At 43.2% G+C, this 17,316-nt stretch overlaps 3 protein-coding genes across 3 annotated transcripts; all 3 read right to left on the bottom strand.

Moving 5' to 3' along the window:
• Window positions 1–2,803: 2,803 nt before the first annotated feature.
• On the bottom strand, window positions 2,804–4,678 carry LOC121598256 (fibroin heavy chain-like). Its single transcript, XM_041924829.1, has 2 exons — window positions 4,545–4,678; window positions 2,804–4,288 (listed from the first exon to the last, which is right to left on the bottom strand). The coding sequence occupies exons 1-2, from the start codon at window positions 4,557–4,559 to the stop codon at window positions 3,242–3,244; spliced, it is 1,062 nt and encodes a 353-aa protein (XP_041780763.1). The 5' UTR covers window positions 4,560–4,678; the 3' UTR covers window positions 2,804–3,241.
• A 3,532-nt stretch (window positions 4,679–8,210) lies between these two features.
• On the bottom strand, window positions 8,211–10,096 carry LOC121596589 (triple functional domain protein-like). Its single transcript, XM_041921671.1, has 2 exons — window positions 9,951–10,096; window positions 8,211–9,694 (listed from the first exon to the last, which is right to left on the bottom strand). The coding sequence occupies exons 1-2, from the start codon at window positions 9,963–9,965 to the stop codon at window positions 9,212–9,214; spliced, it is 498 nt and encodes a 165-aa protein (XP_041777605.1). The 5' UTR covers window positions 9,966–10,096; the 3' UTR covers window positions 8,211–9,211.
• Window positions 10,097–13,417: 3,321 nt separating this feature from the next.
• LOC121596587 (glycine-rich protein 1-like) lies at window positions 13,418–15,263 on the bottom strand. The gene is made up of 2 exons (XM_041921657.1): window positions 15,114–15,263; window positions 13,418–14,857 (listed from the first exon to the last, which is right to left on the bottom strand). Exons 1-2 carry the CDS (start codon window positions 15,126–15,128, stop codon window positions 13,856–13,858), a joined length of 1,017 nt encoding a protein of 338 aa, XP_041777591.1. The 5' UTR covers window positions 15,129–15,263; the 3' UTR covers window positions 13,418–13,855.
• Between the last annotated feature and the right edge of the window lie 2,053 nt (window positions 15,264–17,316).

The following is a 17,316-nucleotide window of genomic DNA, read 5'->3' on the forward strand; positions in this document are numbered from 1 at the left end:
CTTGACTGATAAAAGAAACAGGACTTTGGCTCTTATATATCCGTGAGTGCTAGCAGGGAACGCCTAATGGATGGTGTCCTTAGCTAAGTTTAATAATTTTAGCAAAAACATCTCGTTTTTTTTGAATGCATGGTCTCGCTCTCTCCCCCGTTTCAAGGCATTGTTCATCTTATCTGGTCGCGCAAGAATGGAAGACCATGAAAGACATGAAAATGTGTTTAGAAATGAAGCACTAAATGGCAACAAATCGTGCGTGAGCGACTGTTCCCACGGAAAATATTTCGAGCCTTTTTTGCACGTATTGACAGTTGTGTTCAAAATAGCAATGTTACATCGTTGCTTGCGAAATTATCTTTTTGATCGGTATGTATGCGGCTCCTCCTATCGTTCCTTTTGTTAAAAACGTTCAAATTGTACTTTTGTTGAGACGTTATCAACAAGATTCTTTCTTTCACCCGAAATATGTAATACAAGCGGTATTTAAGCTAAATCAATTTATTATTTGAGGCTAAAAATTCAGTCGCTGGAATTGTTGAATCAAGTTAGTGCAATCAGTATGTCGTTCTTTCCACAACGAGTTAAAACGTGTTGTACTATGTATAATTAAATATAGGTCAAGGGTTTGCATAAGAGGCTGAGGTTCATCGAGATTGAAAAAAACCAAGGTTTAGATCTAAATTTTAACACAAATATCAGAACAGGATGGCTAACCGCAGAGTACAGCTGATCTTATGACTGTTTTATTTGAAGTTTTGAAGCGAATGCTTTAATGAAATTTTACTAAATCTTCATCACTGTTTAGCATACAGTTTTTCGGAGTTTTAACATCGCAACTTGTTGTGCACCCCTGTGAGTGCGATTTTTTAAATTTTATAGTTTCACTACCTTTGCTGTAAATCTTCTTCATTTCGGTGGCTTCACTCGTCTGTAACCTGTGCGTGGCTTTCCAACCCATTTCTGATTGATCCCCACCAACCGAGACACCAGCGGTAGTGTCACACATCACCTCACTTTGCTCACCATTATGACGAGAGTCTCCACCTATTGACAAAAGCCGGGCATGTGGAAGGGTTGATTTGTAAATGCTGTAACAAAAAAGTTACATTCAAGCAGTTTAATATCACACCTAAAAAACACACACAAACACAAAACTACGACCTGTTGCAGGCTGATAACCGTTTAACGATCCTGCAGAATGACGATTGACCAAATTGGGAACCACAAACGACATCCTTGAGTAAGGTGTCGTCTAAATGTCCAGTGCAGCGAATAAGAAGTGATAATAACCTTCTGTTTGCGATCAAAAACTTTTCAAAACCATCGATTCTATACTGGCGTATACCGATATGCTCTTATCATCGAAAATGGTATAAAATAAGAGCCAAAACTGGTATAGTTTCTGGATCACCTACAGATCAATTGACGGTTCGGTATTAGTTCGTAGGGGTGGTCCTGTGGTACAGTCGTCAACCCGAACGACTCAATAACATGCTCGTAAGGGGTTCGGTAATGAATTAAGTCCCGAAAGCCTGTATAGGCCGGCATGTCCGCGTAGGACGTTACTCCAAATAGAAGAAGAAGTAGAAGAAGATTAGTTCGTACACTGAGTCATAGTATATGGGTTTGGGAGCGGTTTATGTTTGCCTTCACCTCGTAGTTAAAAGAGATAGCCTTGAAATTGTATACTCTGTGTCTTTATTTGAAATTGTATACCGAAGTCATGTCAAAGCCATGATGGAAATGTTTACAAATCGTGCGAGTTGACTACGGTACTGCCTCAAGGAACAGATTCCAAGACATTTTTATTCTGCAGTTTTCAACTAAGGAGAGAGAAATGTGGAGGGAAGGAGAGGGGGGTTCTAATTTTCATTACAAATTTCACAAACATTCGAAAAACCAATTATTTACTACCTCAAAACTGCCAATAAAATCCAGGATATGCTTATCAAGCTATACAATTACCAATTCTTACAGAAGGTGTGCTTACAAAGTTGTATGGAACGATCAGGAACTCGTTTTTTTAATGCTGCCATTCCAGTACTCCTATCTGAGTGAATCTGGATTTTCAACACTGTTTCAAAAACAAAAACCGTAATAGATTAGACATCCTCGATGACATGCAGCGTACGTTCAAAGAATCTAAAACATTGTAGAAAATATTTATCTTCAGTTTACGCAAGTTCTAAATGAAAATGAAAACTGTACAATAAAAGACAATAAAATTAAAAAAGTTTCTAAATTACTTGAAAGGATGTAAACTAAAAACAATGGAAACATTCACAATCTTTTTGTCAGTTCTTGGATAAGCAGGGCCTAGGATAAACAAAAACTATGACTTCTCCTGGTCTGGACTGCTTGCCCCACTTGGTCTTTCATGCATTTTGAGTAAGGGAGGGAGGGCGTCCTTAAGGGAGGAAGAGCTGCCAATAAGTTGATTTAAAGATGAGAAGAAGCTGCTGAGTCGTTGACCAAATTTGGAAATGTTTATTTGATTAAACTTAAAGACAGAAACACAAGGACACATGTTGGGTGGCCCAACGGTCACCTACGGGTTCTTACAAGTCCAGATAGGTTTGATTCTCATGCAGACCCTCTGATGCAGGCTCTGATAGCAAGGACTAATTGTTACGTAACTAAAAATTCTTGAAGAAAGCCTCAATAATACCTTAATATGAAGAAGAATAAGTGGTACTGGTTCACGGACATGATTCATTAGTAATTCGCTTGGGCTTTGTTTGGCCATCAACGGTTGTCATCAAACATCTAGGAATATCTAGAAAATAAATCATTTTGTCTGTGCGCGTGTGTGTGGATACGCTTTTATTATGATACAATTGCTGGCTTCTTCTCACTATACGTACACACAAAACTCCATTCTACTAGATCGTTACTGTCACCCACGTCCAGATCGTTCGACGACGCTCAAGGGAAAAATAAACCTATCTTACGTTGCTTACCTTTAATGTACAAAGGGAGAGGAAAAGTCCTGATCACGGTGACTAAGAGGAAGAGGCAAAGGAATACGTGTAGAGGGAAAAGCTCTACTCGAAAGGTACTAGTTACATCACGAAGCCGTCAGCTCGACTCATTATTTCTGGTTTGAGCCAAATCTGTGCGATTCGTACTTGTTCGGTTTTTCAATGTGACTGTTCGATTTCCTTGAGTAATGCTGCATCGTTCCAGCCGTTGAGGCTGAACACAGACGCTTTGGAATCGCCTTTCTTCCTGTGTGCGGGCCATACTAGGGCGCAAATGCCAGTCCTCCGGCCGTGGATCGGGCAGCAGCTTGGGCAGAAGCTCCGACAGAGTTGTATCCGCTGTTTCCGGCCAATGCACCAGCATTAGCGAGTGAATTTGCACCAGTGATGATACCGGCACCACGGGATCCAGCACCAGCGCCAGAGTAAGCATTGGCACCAGCGCCAGAGTAAGCATTGGCACCAGCGCCAGAGATAGCATTGGCACCAGCGCCAGCATTGGCATTGCTGATGGCAATCGATCCACCCGATTGCGAATTAGAGCTTGAGCTAGAGGTAGCCTGAGCACCCTGGTACTTGACGAAGTATACCTCCGGCTTACCAGAGGAGAACGAGCTTGCCTCGGCCTCACTAGTGGCATTTGCCTTGGCCGGCTTGTTGACGAGCACGTAGACGATCGTCTTCTCATCTATTTTGCTGGCTGCCTTGGACGATGCACCGGCGTTGGCGCTGGCAGACGGGGCCTTGATGAAGATGACCTTGTAGTGCTGGCGGGGCGTGATGGTGAGGGTTTTGGTTTCGGTTTCAGCAATCGCATCGTCCTGCGCTACGTGATAGTAGAAGTGCTTCTTGATCTCCGTTGGCAAAGTGATGATGTTGACTCCAGCATTGGCCGAGCTGGAAGCGCTGGCGGAAGCTCCGGACGAGCTGCCGGTAGCGAAGCTGTCGGCGTTAGATCCTGCGAATGAACCGGCCCCACCGAATGAGCCGGCCGATGCAGACGAACCGGCAGATGCACCAGCACCGCCAAAAAGTCCCGCCTGGTTGTACTGTGCACCGCTGGCAGCGCCTGCGTAGGCATTGCTGGACGCTCCAGAGGAAGCGCCGCCGTACGAGCCGGCTCCACCGTATGAGCCAGCACTGGCACCGGATGCACCTCCACCGACGATCGTGTCTTCGAAGACGGCGGGTGAGTAATCGATGCTCACTGCGCTTTGGCTACCGGCGTAGCTACTGCTACCGGCCGCTGCTCCCTGGCGCAGCTTGATCCCTATATCAGCCGATGCCACGGCCAGAAAGGCGGCTAGAACCTGGAAATTAGGCATTCAGAAAAGATAGTGAGAGATTAGAATTGACCACAGAATGCTGGAGATGTTGCGGCAATCATTCGGAAAATAGTTGATTGTGAATTGGTTGTATTTCCAGAATGGTTAGGCTTTTGGCTAATAACGTAAACACGGTTGATTGATGATGCTCTACAACAGAGCACTTGTTGAATGGTGACGCGATACTCAGCGGATCATAGTTGAATTGACACAAATTTAATATTTTTCATGTCCTACTCACCACAAAGAAGCGCATTTCAAAGGTTTTGGCCTATGGGAGACGACGATACTGGTCACACACTACTAGTACACACTTGTCAGAATGTCTCTGACAGACTTCCTTCCAGTGGCCTGTTCGTAACAACAATCGAACTTGACTGGTGAAGGAAACAGGACTCAGGCGTTTTATATACACGCGGCTTTTTGCAGAAAACGCAAAAAGATGTTGTCCTTAGCTAATTTAGAGTTTTTGGCAAAAGCATCTCTTGATTTTTTAAAAAGCGCTGTCTATCTTGCTCTCTTTTAACTCGTTTCTACCATATCATGAAATGCGAGAATGGAAGACAATGAAATGCATAAAAATGTGGCTAGAGACGTTCGGTTCAATGGCAATAAATCGAGCGCGCGCACTATTCTGTTGGATGTGTTAGTGCGGAAAACCTTTCCAGCCTTTTTGCAGGTAGATACAGTTGTGTTCGGATCGGGAGTGCCGCATTGTTGCGATATGAATTTCATTTCATGGCGTTATGTATGCAGCTTCTATTTGCGTATATAAACAGTAGCAGTATTCGCGAATAATAGTCTCAAAGACTATTTCTCTTTGACTAACTCTCTATTTATACTCTTTCGTTGCAAATTGTTTACTGTTAGTTTGTGTGTAAATTTCATCAATTTGATGCGTCAACATTGTATAGTATTGTTTCAAAATCCAGAGCAATTCGCAAGGTGTGAGCGTCATTATCCGAACGAAAATGCTAGAAGAAAATTGAAAACAAAGGTAAAACACTTATCAAAGAACACGAAGGTTACTATAAAATAATGGAAATTTAAGTTAGTAAACGCGCGCGAAAGCGCTGTTTTTGCTGTAGAGTCCTAGCAAGAGCAGGTTTACGGATAGAAAAGAACATGAATAACATGAAAAGAACTTTGCAAAGCAAGAAAATTAGCCAGTAGTACACTACTGCCGCTGCTGCTCCGAATCGATTCCCAACCAGATCGTCCCTCCAGCATAGTGTTTTGTTTAATGTTTTGAAACGAATAAAATAAGATTACTTTACCTCCACTTATAAATTTTCTTTGTATTTGAAGTCTACTAACACAAGAGATAACAGAGAATACCATATTGCTTTTCTTAATTACAAACATTACAAAGGAGTGTCGTACTATTTTGCGCACCACTGTATGTGTGACATTTTGTAGGGGAAATACTCTTGATTTCTGCGATTTGTCCGCCTGTAATATGTGCGTAGCTTACTACTTATTTCTGGTTGATCCCTACCATTCGAGATACTAGCGGTAGCGTCATCCAACTTTGCTTTGGCGAGAAGTGTGCGTTGGAAACGATATAACAGCATTTTTATGTAACACACACAAAAGCTTCGAAGTGCTGTAGGCTGATATCTGTTTGACCTGAAATCCTGAAACGAAGAATGACGATCGACAAATTGGGAAACATGAACGACGTGTCCTTGAGTGAGATATCATCTAAGATGTCGAGCGAACCGAACAAGTAGTGATATTGTATAGATTCAGCATAGTTTGTTATGGGAAACGAAATAAGTAAAGCTTAGCTCATTCAGAAGTGGGGCACTTTAAACTATCTGCACATACTAACCAGTAAGATCACCGGAAACGCTTTGATAACAATACAATACATTCATATTTTAGTAAACAACTAACACATTATTTGATTTACTTCTTTGTAAGCTCTTGAATCCTGCTTTCTGCCTGAATAATGTTGGCTCACGTTTTCATAATTTCCGTTTTGAACAACGATTTCTAGTAATACTTCAGTTGGCTTATATGCTTACTAATTACTATCTTTTCCTTCATCTTTTCAGACAGAGTGTAGTTCAAACCATCTATGATGCACCAAAACTGAGATAATAAATAAAGAGATAATAAATATATAGTTGTTTAACTAGACCACTTCGCCAATAGCTAGATATGGCTAAATTTATAGCTCAACGTTCTCAAGCAAGATCACTAATCATACCCCTATATTCATGTTCATATTGCATTCATCGGGCCAGTCTGGTGGTGCAGTCGTCAACTCGTACGACGTATCAACATGCCCGCCATGGGTTCAAGTCCCGAATAGACCGTGCCCTCATACGTAGGACGTATCCTGCTATGCTAACAATAAGCCAAGCTCACTTCACTAGTGGATGTTGTGCCAAAGAAGAAGAAGATTTCATCCATCATGGTTAATTTATTTTGCAAACAGAAAGAAGTCTTAATAATATGTCATATTCTAGGCAAGTGCTCTATTCCCTCATTTCGTTTGATGTTTGAAAGCGTTGGGAAGAGTTTCCTAGCAATTTAAGGACACTTGGGGAACAGCAGTTTTAGTTTTCGGGAGCATTGAACATCCAGAGTTTCTTCTTCTTCTTCTTCTTCTTCTGAACAACAACCGCTGTCGGTCAAGGCCTGCCTGTATCACTAGTGGGCTCGGCTTTCAGTGACTTATATATTACCATAGCAGGATAGGCAGTCCTACGTATGGGGGCACGTTCCATTCGGGGCTTGAGTCTATGACGAGCATGTTGTGAGGTCGTACGAGTTGATGACTGTACCACCAGATGGGGCCCAGAGTTTATATTGATGCATTTGCAGTAGAACTTGTTCAAACGTTCTTAGAAGGCCAAGGACGGATTTGATCGATTCCATCCGTTGAAAGCGCTGGCCAGGAACCAGTGAATGGCAAACTTGCCGGAGGAAAGATCCAAATTATATAAACATATTGTTACCGATTTTTGGGAAACGTTGATCGATCCTAGAGTTATTTGATAGGTTTGTTGAAATTGGGGTAGAAGTTAAAGACGAAAGTATGTTCGTATTATGCATGAAATGTTGTTACTACATAATAAACGTGGCCGAAAATGCTCAGTCAACCAGTATCAGCCCATGGCAGAATTTTGCAGAAACAAAAGAGATTTGATGATATTTCATTTATTAAGATCAATCCTCAATATGTCAGGTACTCCGATTCTAACAAAATGATTGACTTTGGTAACCTTGGTTTGACTTCGATAAACTCATTTCAGAGTGTGTTGTAGCTACACTACTTGTACTTGTGTGGTATTATTAAGTCTTTGTAGGCTGTATACTCCGACATGACCACGTAATTCGCGTTTTGAGGTTTTGTCTTACTTGATAATTACCAATTGATACAGCGTACTAGTAACATTACACTAACTATAAGTTTGCAGGTTTATCCGAAAGAATCCGTATATATTTAGACTGGTTATCGTCCAGAAGCTGTCAATAGATGATATTGCAGACGACATCTGAATTGTGAGATAATGATGTTCATTTCATCAGCTGGATTTATCTATCATTGCATTTGTCAGGTTAGCTGGATCTAATGCCCCACGTACGAACTGGAAATTTCTGGCACATATTACGCAAACAGTAACGCCCCGTCGACAGTTCTTGAGAGGGAGACAGACATATGTCGAAGATTTTAAAAAGAGACCCTTATGTATCTAAAAGGCGAAACTGTAACGAATTATAAAATTAGTATGACGTTCTCATACGCTGTAGTGTGTGCAAATGATTGGAATTGCATTTTAACAAGCGATGATTACTTCAATCTCTTCATTTCGTTTGTACTTTGTTTGGCCATCAACGGCTGTCATCAAACATCTTGGAATATCTAGAAAATAAATCATTTTGTCTGTGCGCGTGTGTGTGGATACGCTTTTATTATGATACAATTGCTGGCTTCTTCTCACTATACGTACACACAAAACTCCATTCTACTAGATCGTTACTGTCACCCACGTCCAGATCGTTCGACGACGCTCAAGGGAAAAATAAACCTATCTTACGTTGCTTACGTTTAATGTACAAAGGGAGAGGAAAAGTCCTGATCACGGTGACTAAGAGGAAGAGGCAAAGGAATACGTGTAGAGGGGAAAGCTCTACTCGAAAGATACTAGTTACATCACGAAGCCGTCAGCTCGACTCATTATTTCTGGTTTGAGCCAAATCTGTGCGATTCGTACTTGTTCGGTTTTTCAATGTGACTGTTCGATTTCCTTGAGTAATGCTGCATCGTTCCAGCCGTTGAGGCTGAACACAGACGCTTTGGAATCGCCTTTCTTCCTGTGTGCGGGCCATACTAGGGCGCAAATGCCAGTCCTCCGGCCGTGGATCGGGCAGCAGCTTGGGCAGAAGCTCCGACAGAGTTGTATCCGCTGTTTCCGGCCAATGCACCAGCATTAGCGAGTGAATTTGCACCAGTGATGATACCGGCACCACGGGATCCAGCACCAGCGCCAGAGTAAGCATTGGCACCAGCGCCAGAGTAAGCATTGGCACCAGCGCCAGAGATAGCATTGGCACCAGCGCCAGCATTGGCATTGCTGATGGCAATCGATCCACCCGATTGCGAATTAGAGCTTGAGCTAGAGGTAGCCTGAGCACCCTGGTACTTGACGAAGTATACCTCCGGCTTACCAGAGGAGAACGAGCTTGCCTCGGCCTCACTAGTGGCATTTGCCTTGGCCGGCTTGTTGACGAGCACGTAGACGATCGTCTTCTCATCTATTTTGCTGGCTGCCTTGGACGATGCACCGGCGTTGGCGCTGGCAGACGGGGCCTTGATGAAGATGACCTTGTAGTGCTGGCGGGGCGTGATGGTGAGGGTTTTGGTTTCGGTTTCAGCAATCGCATCGTCCTGCGCTACGTGATAGTAGAAGTGCTTCTTGATCTCCGTTGGCAAAGTGATGATGTTGACTCCAGCATTGGCCGAGCTGGAAGCGCTGGCGGAAGCTCCGGACGAGCTGCCGGTAGCGAAGCTGTCGGCGTTAGATCCTGCGAATGAACCGGCCCCACCGAATGAGCCGGCCGATGCAGACGAACCGGCAGATGCACCAGCACCGCCAAAAGTCCCGCCTGGTTGTACTGTGCACCGCTGGCAGCGCCTGCGTAGGCATTGCTGGACGCTCCGGAGGAAGCGCCGCCGTACGAGCCGGCTCCACCGTATGAGCCAGCACTGGCACCGGATGCACCTCCACCGACGATCGTGTCTTCGAAGACGGCGGGTGAGTAATCGATGCTCACTGCGCTTTGGCTACCGGCGTAGCTACTGCTACCGGCCGCTGCTCCCTGGCGCAGCTTGATCCCTATATCAGCCGATGCCACGGCCAGAAAGGCGGCTAGAACCTGGAAATTAGGCATTCAGAAAAGATAGTGAGAGATTAGAATTGACCACAGAATGCTGGAGATGTTGCGGCAATCATTCGGAAAATAGTTGATTGTGAATTGGTTGTATTTCCAGAATGGTTAGGCTTTTGGCTAATAACGTAAACACGGTTGATTGATGATGCTCTACAACAGAGCACTTGTTGAATGGTGACGCGATACTCAGCGGATCATAGTTGAATTGACACAAATTTAATATTTTTCATGTCCTACTCACCACAAAGAAGCGCATTTCAAAGGTTTTGGCCTATGGGAGACGACGATACTGGTCACACACTACTAGTACACACTTGTCAGAATGTCTCTGACAGACTTCCTTCCAGTGGCCTGTTCGTAACAACAATCGAACTTGACTGGTGAAGGAAACAGGACTCAGGCGTTTTATATACACGCGGCTTTTTGCAGAAAACGCCAAAAAGATGTTGTCCTTAGCTAATTTTAGAGTTTTTGGCAAAAGCATCTCTTGCTTTTTTTAAAAAGCGCTATCTATCTTGCTCTGTTTCAACTCGTTTCTATCATATCATGAAGCGCGAGAATGGAAGACAATGAAATGCATAAAAATGTGGCTAGAGACGTTCGGTTCAATGGCAATAAATCGAGCGCGCGCGCTATTCTGTTGGATGTGTTAGTGCGGAAAGCCTTTCCAGCCTTTTTGATGCTAGATACAGTTGTGTTCGGATCGGGAGTGCCGCATTGTTGCGATGTGAATTTCATTTCATGGCGTTATGTATGCAGCTTCTATTTGCGGATATAAACAGTAGCAGTATTCGCGAATAATAGTCTCAAGGAATATTTCTCTTTGACTAACTCTCTATTTGTACTCTTTCGTTGCAAATTGTTTACTGTTAGTTTGTGTGTAAATTTCATCAATTTGATGCGTCAAAATTGTGTATTATTGTTTTAAAATCCTGAGCAATTGGCTGAGCAACGGATAGAAAAGAACATGAATAACATGAAAAGAACTTTGCAAAGCCGCTGCTGCTCCGAATCGATTCCCAACCAGATCGTCCCTCCAGCATAGTGTTTTGTTTAATGTTTTGAAACGAATAAAATAAGATTACTTTACCTCCACTTATAAATTTTCTTTGTATTTGAAGTCTACTAACACAAGAGATAACAGAGAATACCATATTGCTTTTCTTAATTACAAACATTACAAAGGAGTGTCGTACTATTTTGCGCACCACTGTATGTGTGACATTTTGTAGGGGGAAATACTCTTGATTTCTGCGATTTGTCCGCCTGTAATATGTGCGTAGCTTACTACTTATTTCTGGTTGATCCCTACCATTCGAGATACTAGCGGTAGCGTCATCCAACTTTGCTTTGGCGAGAAGTGTGCGTTGGAAACGATATAACAGCATTTTTATCTAACACACACAAAAGCTTCGAAGTGCTGTAGGCTGATATCTGTTTGACCTGAAATCCTGAAACGAAGAATGACGATCGACAAATTGGGAAACATGAACGACGTGTCCTTGAGTGAGATATCATCTAAGATGTCGAGCGAACCGAACAAGTAGTGATATTGTATAGATTCAGCATAGTTTGTTATGGGAAACGAAATAAGTAAAGCTTAGCTCATTCAGAAGTGGGGCACTTTAAACTATCTGCACATACTAACCAGTAAGATCACCGGAAACGCTTTGATAACAATACAATACATTCATATTTTAGTAAACAACTAACACATTATTTGATTTACTTCTTTGTAAGCTCTTGAATCCTGCTTTCTGCCTGAATAATGTTGGCTCACGTTTTCATAATTTCCGTTTTGAACAACGATTTCTAGTAATACTTCAGTTGGCTTATATGCTTACTAATTACTATCTTTTCCTTTATCTTTTCAGACAGAGTGTAGTTCAAACCATCTATGATGCACCAAAACTGAGATAATAAATATAATAGTTGTTTAACTGGACCACTTCGCCAATAGCTAGATATGGCTAAATTTATAGCTCAACGTTCTCAAGCAAGATCACTAATCATACCCCTATATTCATGTTCATATTGCATTCATCGGGCCAGTCTGGTGGTGCAGTCGTCAACTCGTACGACGTATCAACATGCCCGTCATGGGTTCAAGTCCCGAATAGACCGTGCCCTCATACGTAGGACGTATCCTGCTATGCTAACAATAAGCCAAGCTCACTTCACTAGTGGATGTTGTGCCAAAGAAGAAGAAGATTTCATCCATCATGGTTAATTTATTTTGCAAACAGAAAGAAGTCTTAATAATATGTCATATTCTAGGCAAGTGCTCTATTCCCTCATTTCGTTTGCTGTTTGAAAGCGTTGGGAAGAGTTTCCTAGCAATTTAAGGACACTTGGGGAACAGCAGTTTTAGTTTTCGGGAGCATTGAACATCCAGAGTTTCTTCTTCTTCTTCTTCTTCTTCTGCACAACAATTGCTGTCGGTCAAGGCCTGCCTGTATCACTAGTGGGCTCGGCTTTCAGTGACTTATATATTACCATAGCAGGATAGGCAGTCCTACGTATGGGGGCACGTTCCATTCGGGGCTTGAGTCTATGACGAGCATGTTGTGAGGTCGTACGAGTTGATGACTGTACCACCAGATGGGGCCCAGAGTTTATATTGATGCATTTGCAGTAGAACTTGTTCAAACGTTCTTAGAAGGCCAAGGACGGATTTGATCGATTCCATCCGTTGAAAGCGCTGGCCAGGAAACCAGTGAATGGCAAACTTGCCGGAGGAAAGATCCAAATTATATAAACATATTGTTACCGATTTTTGGGAAACGTTGATCGATCCTAGAGTTATTTGATAGGTTTGTTGAAATTGGGGTAGAAGTTAAAGACGAAAGTATGTTCGTATTATGCATGAAATGTTGTTACTACATAATAAACGTGGCCGAAAATGCTCAGTCAACCAGTATCAGCCCATGGCAGAATTTTGCAGAAACAAAAGAGATTTGATGATATTTCATTTATTAAGATCAATCCTCAATATGTCAGGTACTCCGATTCTAACAAAACGATTGACTTTGGTAACCTTGGTTTGACTTCGATAAACTCATTTCAGAGTCTGTTGTAGCTACACTACTTGTACTTGTGTGGTATTATTAAGTCTTTGTAGGCTGTATACTCCGACATGACCACGTAATTCGCGTTTTGAGGTTTTGTCTTACTTGATAATTACCAATTGATACAGCGTACTAGTAACATTACACTAACTATAAGTTTGCAGGTTTATCCGAAAGAATCCGTATATATTTAGACTGGTTATCGTCCAGAAGCTGTCAATAGATGATATTGCAGACGACATCTGAATTGTGAGATAATGATGTTCATTTCATCAGCTGGATTTATCTATCATTGCATTTGTCAGGTTAGCTGGATCTAATGCCCCACGTACGAACTGGAAATTTCTGGCACATATTTCGCAAACAGTAACGCCCCGTCGACAGTTCTTGAGAGGGAGACAGACATATGTCGAAGATTTTAAAAAGAGACCCTTATGTATCTAAAAGGCGAAACTGTAACGAATTATAAAATTAGTATGACGTTCTCATACGCTGTAGTGTGTGCAAATGATTGGAATTGCATTTTAACAAGCGATGATTACTTCAATCTTTTCATTTCGTTTGTACTTTGTTTGGCCATCAACGGTTGTCATCAAACATCTTGGAATATCTAGAAAATAAATCATTTTGTCTGTGCGCGTGTGTGTGGATACGCTTTTATTATGATACAATTGCTGGCTTCTTCTCACTATACGTACACACAAAACTCCATTCTACTAGATCGTTACTGTCACCCACGTCCAGATCGTTCGACGACGCTCAAGGGAAAAATAAACCTATCTTACGTTGCTTACGTTTAATGTACAAAGGGAGAGGAAAAGTCCTGATCACGGTGACTAAGAGGAAGAGGCAAAGGAATACGTGTAGAGGGAAAAGCTCTACTCGAAAGGTACTAGTTACATCACGAAGCCGTCAGCTCGACTCATTATTTCTGGTTTGAGCCAAATCTGTGCGATTCGTACTTGTTCGGTTTTTCAATGTGACTGTTCGATTTCCTTGAGTAATGCTGCATCGTTCCAGCCGTTGAGGCTGAACACAGACGCTTTGGAATCGCCTTTCTTCCTGTGTGCGGGCCATACTAGGGCGCAAATGCCAGTCCTCCGGCCGTGGATCGGGCAGCAGCTTGGGCAGAAGCTCCGACAGAGTTGTATCCGCTGTTTCCGGCCAATGCACCAGCATTAGCGAGTGAATTTGCACCAGTGATGATACCGGCACCACGGGATCCAGCACCAGCGCCAGAGTAAGCATTGGCACCAGCGCCAGAGTAAGCATTGGCACCAGCGCCAGAGATAGCATTGGCACCAGCGCCAGCATTGGCATTGCTGATGGCAATCGATCCACCCGATTGCGAATTAGAGCTTGAGCTAGAGGTAGCCTGAGCACCCTGGTACTTGACGAAGTATACCTCCGGCTTACCAGAGGAGAACGAGCTTGCCTCGGCCTCACTAGTGGCATTTGCCTTGGCCGGCTTGTTGACGAGCACGTAGACGATCGTCTTCTCATCTATTTTGCTGGCTGCCTTGGACGATGCACCGGCGTTGGCGCTGGCAGACGGGGCCTTGATGAAGATGACCTTGTAGTGCTGGCGGGGCGTGATGGTGAGGGTTTTGGTTTCGGTTTCAGCAATCGCATCGTCCTGCGCTACGTGATAGTAGAAGTGCTTCTTGATCTCCGTTGGCAAAGTGATGATGTTGACTCCAGCATTGGCCGAGCTGGAAGCGCTGGCGGAAGCTCCGGACGAGCTGCCGGTAGCGAAGCTGTCGGCGTTAGATCCTGCGAATGAACCGGCCCCACCGAATGAGCCGGCCGATGCAGACGAACCGGCAGATGCACCAGCACCGCCAAAAAGTCCCGCCTGGTTGTACTGTGCACCGCTGGCAGCGCCTGCGTAGGCATTGCTGGACGCTCCGGAGGAAGCGCCGCCGTACGAGCCGGCTCCACCGTACGAACGGGCACTGGCACCGGATGCACCTCCACCGACGATCGTGTCTTCGAAGACGGCGGGTGAGTAATCGATGCTCACTACGTTTTGACCGAGCCCGAAATTGGCCGACGCGACGACCAGAAAGGCGGTTGCAACCTAGGAATCAGGCACAAAGTGAAATTACACATTAGAAATGACACGAGAGTGCATGGGATATGATCTGTTCTAATCATCCAGAAATTAGATGATTCGTCATTGGTTGTGTTTTCAGAAGGGTCAAGCTTTTGGCTAACGACGTAAACACGATTGATTGATGATGCTCTACAACAGAGCACTTGTTGAATGGTGACGCGATACTCGGCAGATCATAGTTGAATTGACACAAATTTAATATTTTTCATGTCCCACTCACCACAAAGAAGCGCATTGCAATGGTTTTCGGCGTTGTTGCGGGCTGATGATACGGGACACGCACTATTAGTAGACACTTGTCAGAATGTCTTGGGCAGACTTCCTTCCAGTGGCCTGTTCGTAACAACAATCGAACTTGACTGGTGAAGGAAACAGGACTCAGGCGTTTTATATACACGCGGCTTTTTGCAGAAAACGCCAAAAAGATGTTGTCCTTAGCTAATTTTAGAGTTTTTGGCAAAAGCATCTCTTGCTTTTTTAAAAAGCGCTGTCTATCTTGCTCTGTTTTAACTCGTTTCTACCATATCATGAAATGCGAGAATGGAAGACAATGAAATGCATAAAAATGTGGCTAGAGACGTTCGGTTCAATGGCAATAAATCGAGCGCGCGCGCTATTCTTTTGGATGTGTTAGTGCGGAAAACCTTTCCAGCCTTTTTGCAGGTAGATACAGTTGTGTTCGGATCGGGAGTGCCGCATTGTTGCGATATGAATTTCATTTCATGGCGTTATGTATGCAGCTTCTATTTGCGTATATAAACAGTAGCAGTATTCGCGAATAATAGTCTCAAGGAATATTTCTCTTTGACTAACTCTCTATTTGTACTCTTTCGTTGCAAATTGTTTACTGTTAGTTTGTGTGTAAATTTCATCAATTTGATGCGTCAAAATTGTGTATTATTGTTTTAAAATCCTGAGCAATTGGCTGAGCAACGGATAGAAAAGAACATGAATAACATGAAAAGAACTTTGCAAAGCCGCTCTGCTCCGAATCGATTCCCAACCAGATCGTCCCTCCAGCATAGTGTTTTGTTTAATGTTTTGAAACGAATAAAATAAGATTACTTTACCTCCACTTATAAATTTTCTTTGTATTTGAAGTCTACTAACACAAGAGATAACAGAGAATACCATATTGCTTTTCTTAATTACAAACATTACAAAGGAGTGTCGTACTATTTTGCGCACCACTGTATGTGTGACATTTTGTAGGGGGAAATACTCTTGATTTCTGCGATTTGTCCGCCTGTAATATGTGCGTAGCTTGCTACTTATTTCTGGTTGATCCCCACCATTCGAGATACTAGCGGTAGCGTCATCCAACTTTGCTTTGGCGAGAAGTGTGCGTTGGAAACGATATAACAGCATTTTTATCTAACACACACAAAAGCTTCGAAGTGCTGTAGGCTGATATCTGTTTGACCTGAAATCCTGAAACGAAGAATGACGATCGACAAATTGGGAAACATGAACGACGTGTCCTTGAGTGAGATACAGTATCGGACAGAAAGATAGGGCATTGGTTTTTTAACGCACCATGCACCCGTTGGGCCAAGTTTATGTGTGGTTTGTATGTGTTTGTGTTTGTGTGTATGTGTATGTGTGTGTGTGCATGTATGTGTGTGTGTGTGTGTGTGTGTGTTTGTATGTTTGTGTGTGTATGAATGTTTGAATGTGTATTGGTGTGTGTGTTTGTTTCACAAGTATGTCGTTTCGGATAGATTTGTTAGTAGTTTTTTTGTGTTTTGGGTTAGGTTTTTGTTGTAATTAGCAGGACCACCGCCCTCGCGAGCAGTGATCCCTATTCAAAAATGCAATAAGCTCAGTTCTTGATCTTATTGCCGTCGCCCACGATGACATTTATCATGCGTTGACGCATCGACATCACCAGATTCTGGATCGTTTCAGGTGGAATGTTTTTCCACACCTCTTGCATGTGATCGAAGAGCTGATCCAGATCTTCCGGTATGTTTTTACCCAGCCTCTTCTTGAATATTGCCCAGAGGTTCTCAATGAGATTGAGATCCGGGCTAAGGGCAGGCCACTTCATTGTTTTGACATTGTTGTCAGCAAGCCAAGTTTGGACGGTCCCGGAAGTATGCTTAGAATCGTTGTCTTGCATAAACATCCAAGACCGAGGAAGGTTTTCCCTAGCATGTGATAGCAAATGAGTATCAAGAATGTCTCGATACCCAAACCGATTTAAATTACCGTGGATTCGAACCAACGGACCCATCCCATAGTAGGAGAAGCATCCCCACACCATGAGACTACCACCGCCATGCTTGAAAGTTTTGAAGCAGTACTTCGGATCAAGAGCACAATTAACAGGGCGCCGAACCAACCTGCGTCCGTCCGACCCCTGTCGATTGAATTTCGACTCGTCTGACCACAAAACCCTGCGCCAATCCTCCTCATCGAAG

Source organism: Anopheles merus, chromosome X (assembly GCF_017562075.2).
Source record: "Anopheles merus strain MAF chromosome X, AmerM5.1, whole genome shotgun sequence".
Classification (NCBI taxonomy): Eukaryota; Metazoa; Arthropoda; class Insecta; order Diptera; family Culicidae; genus Anopheles; species Anopheles merus.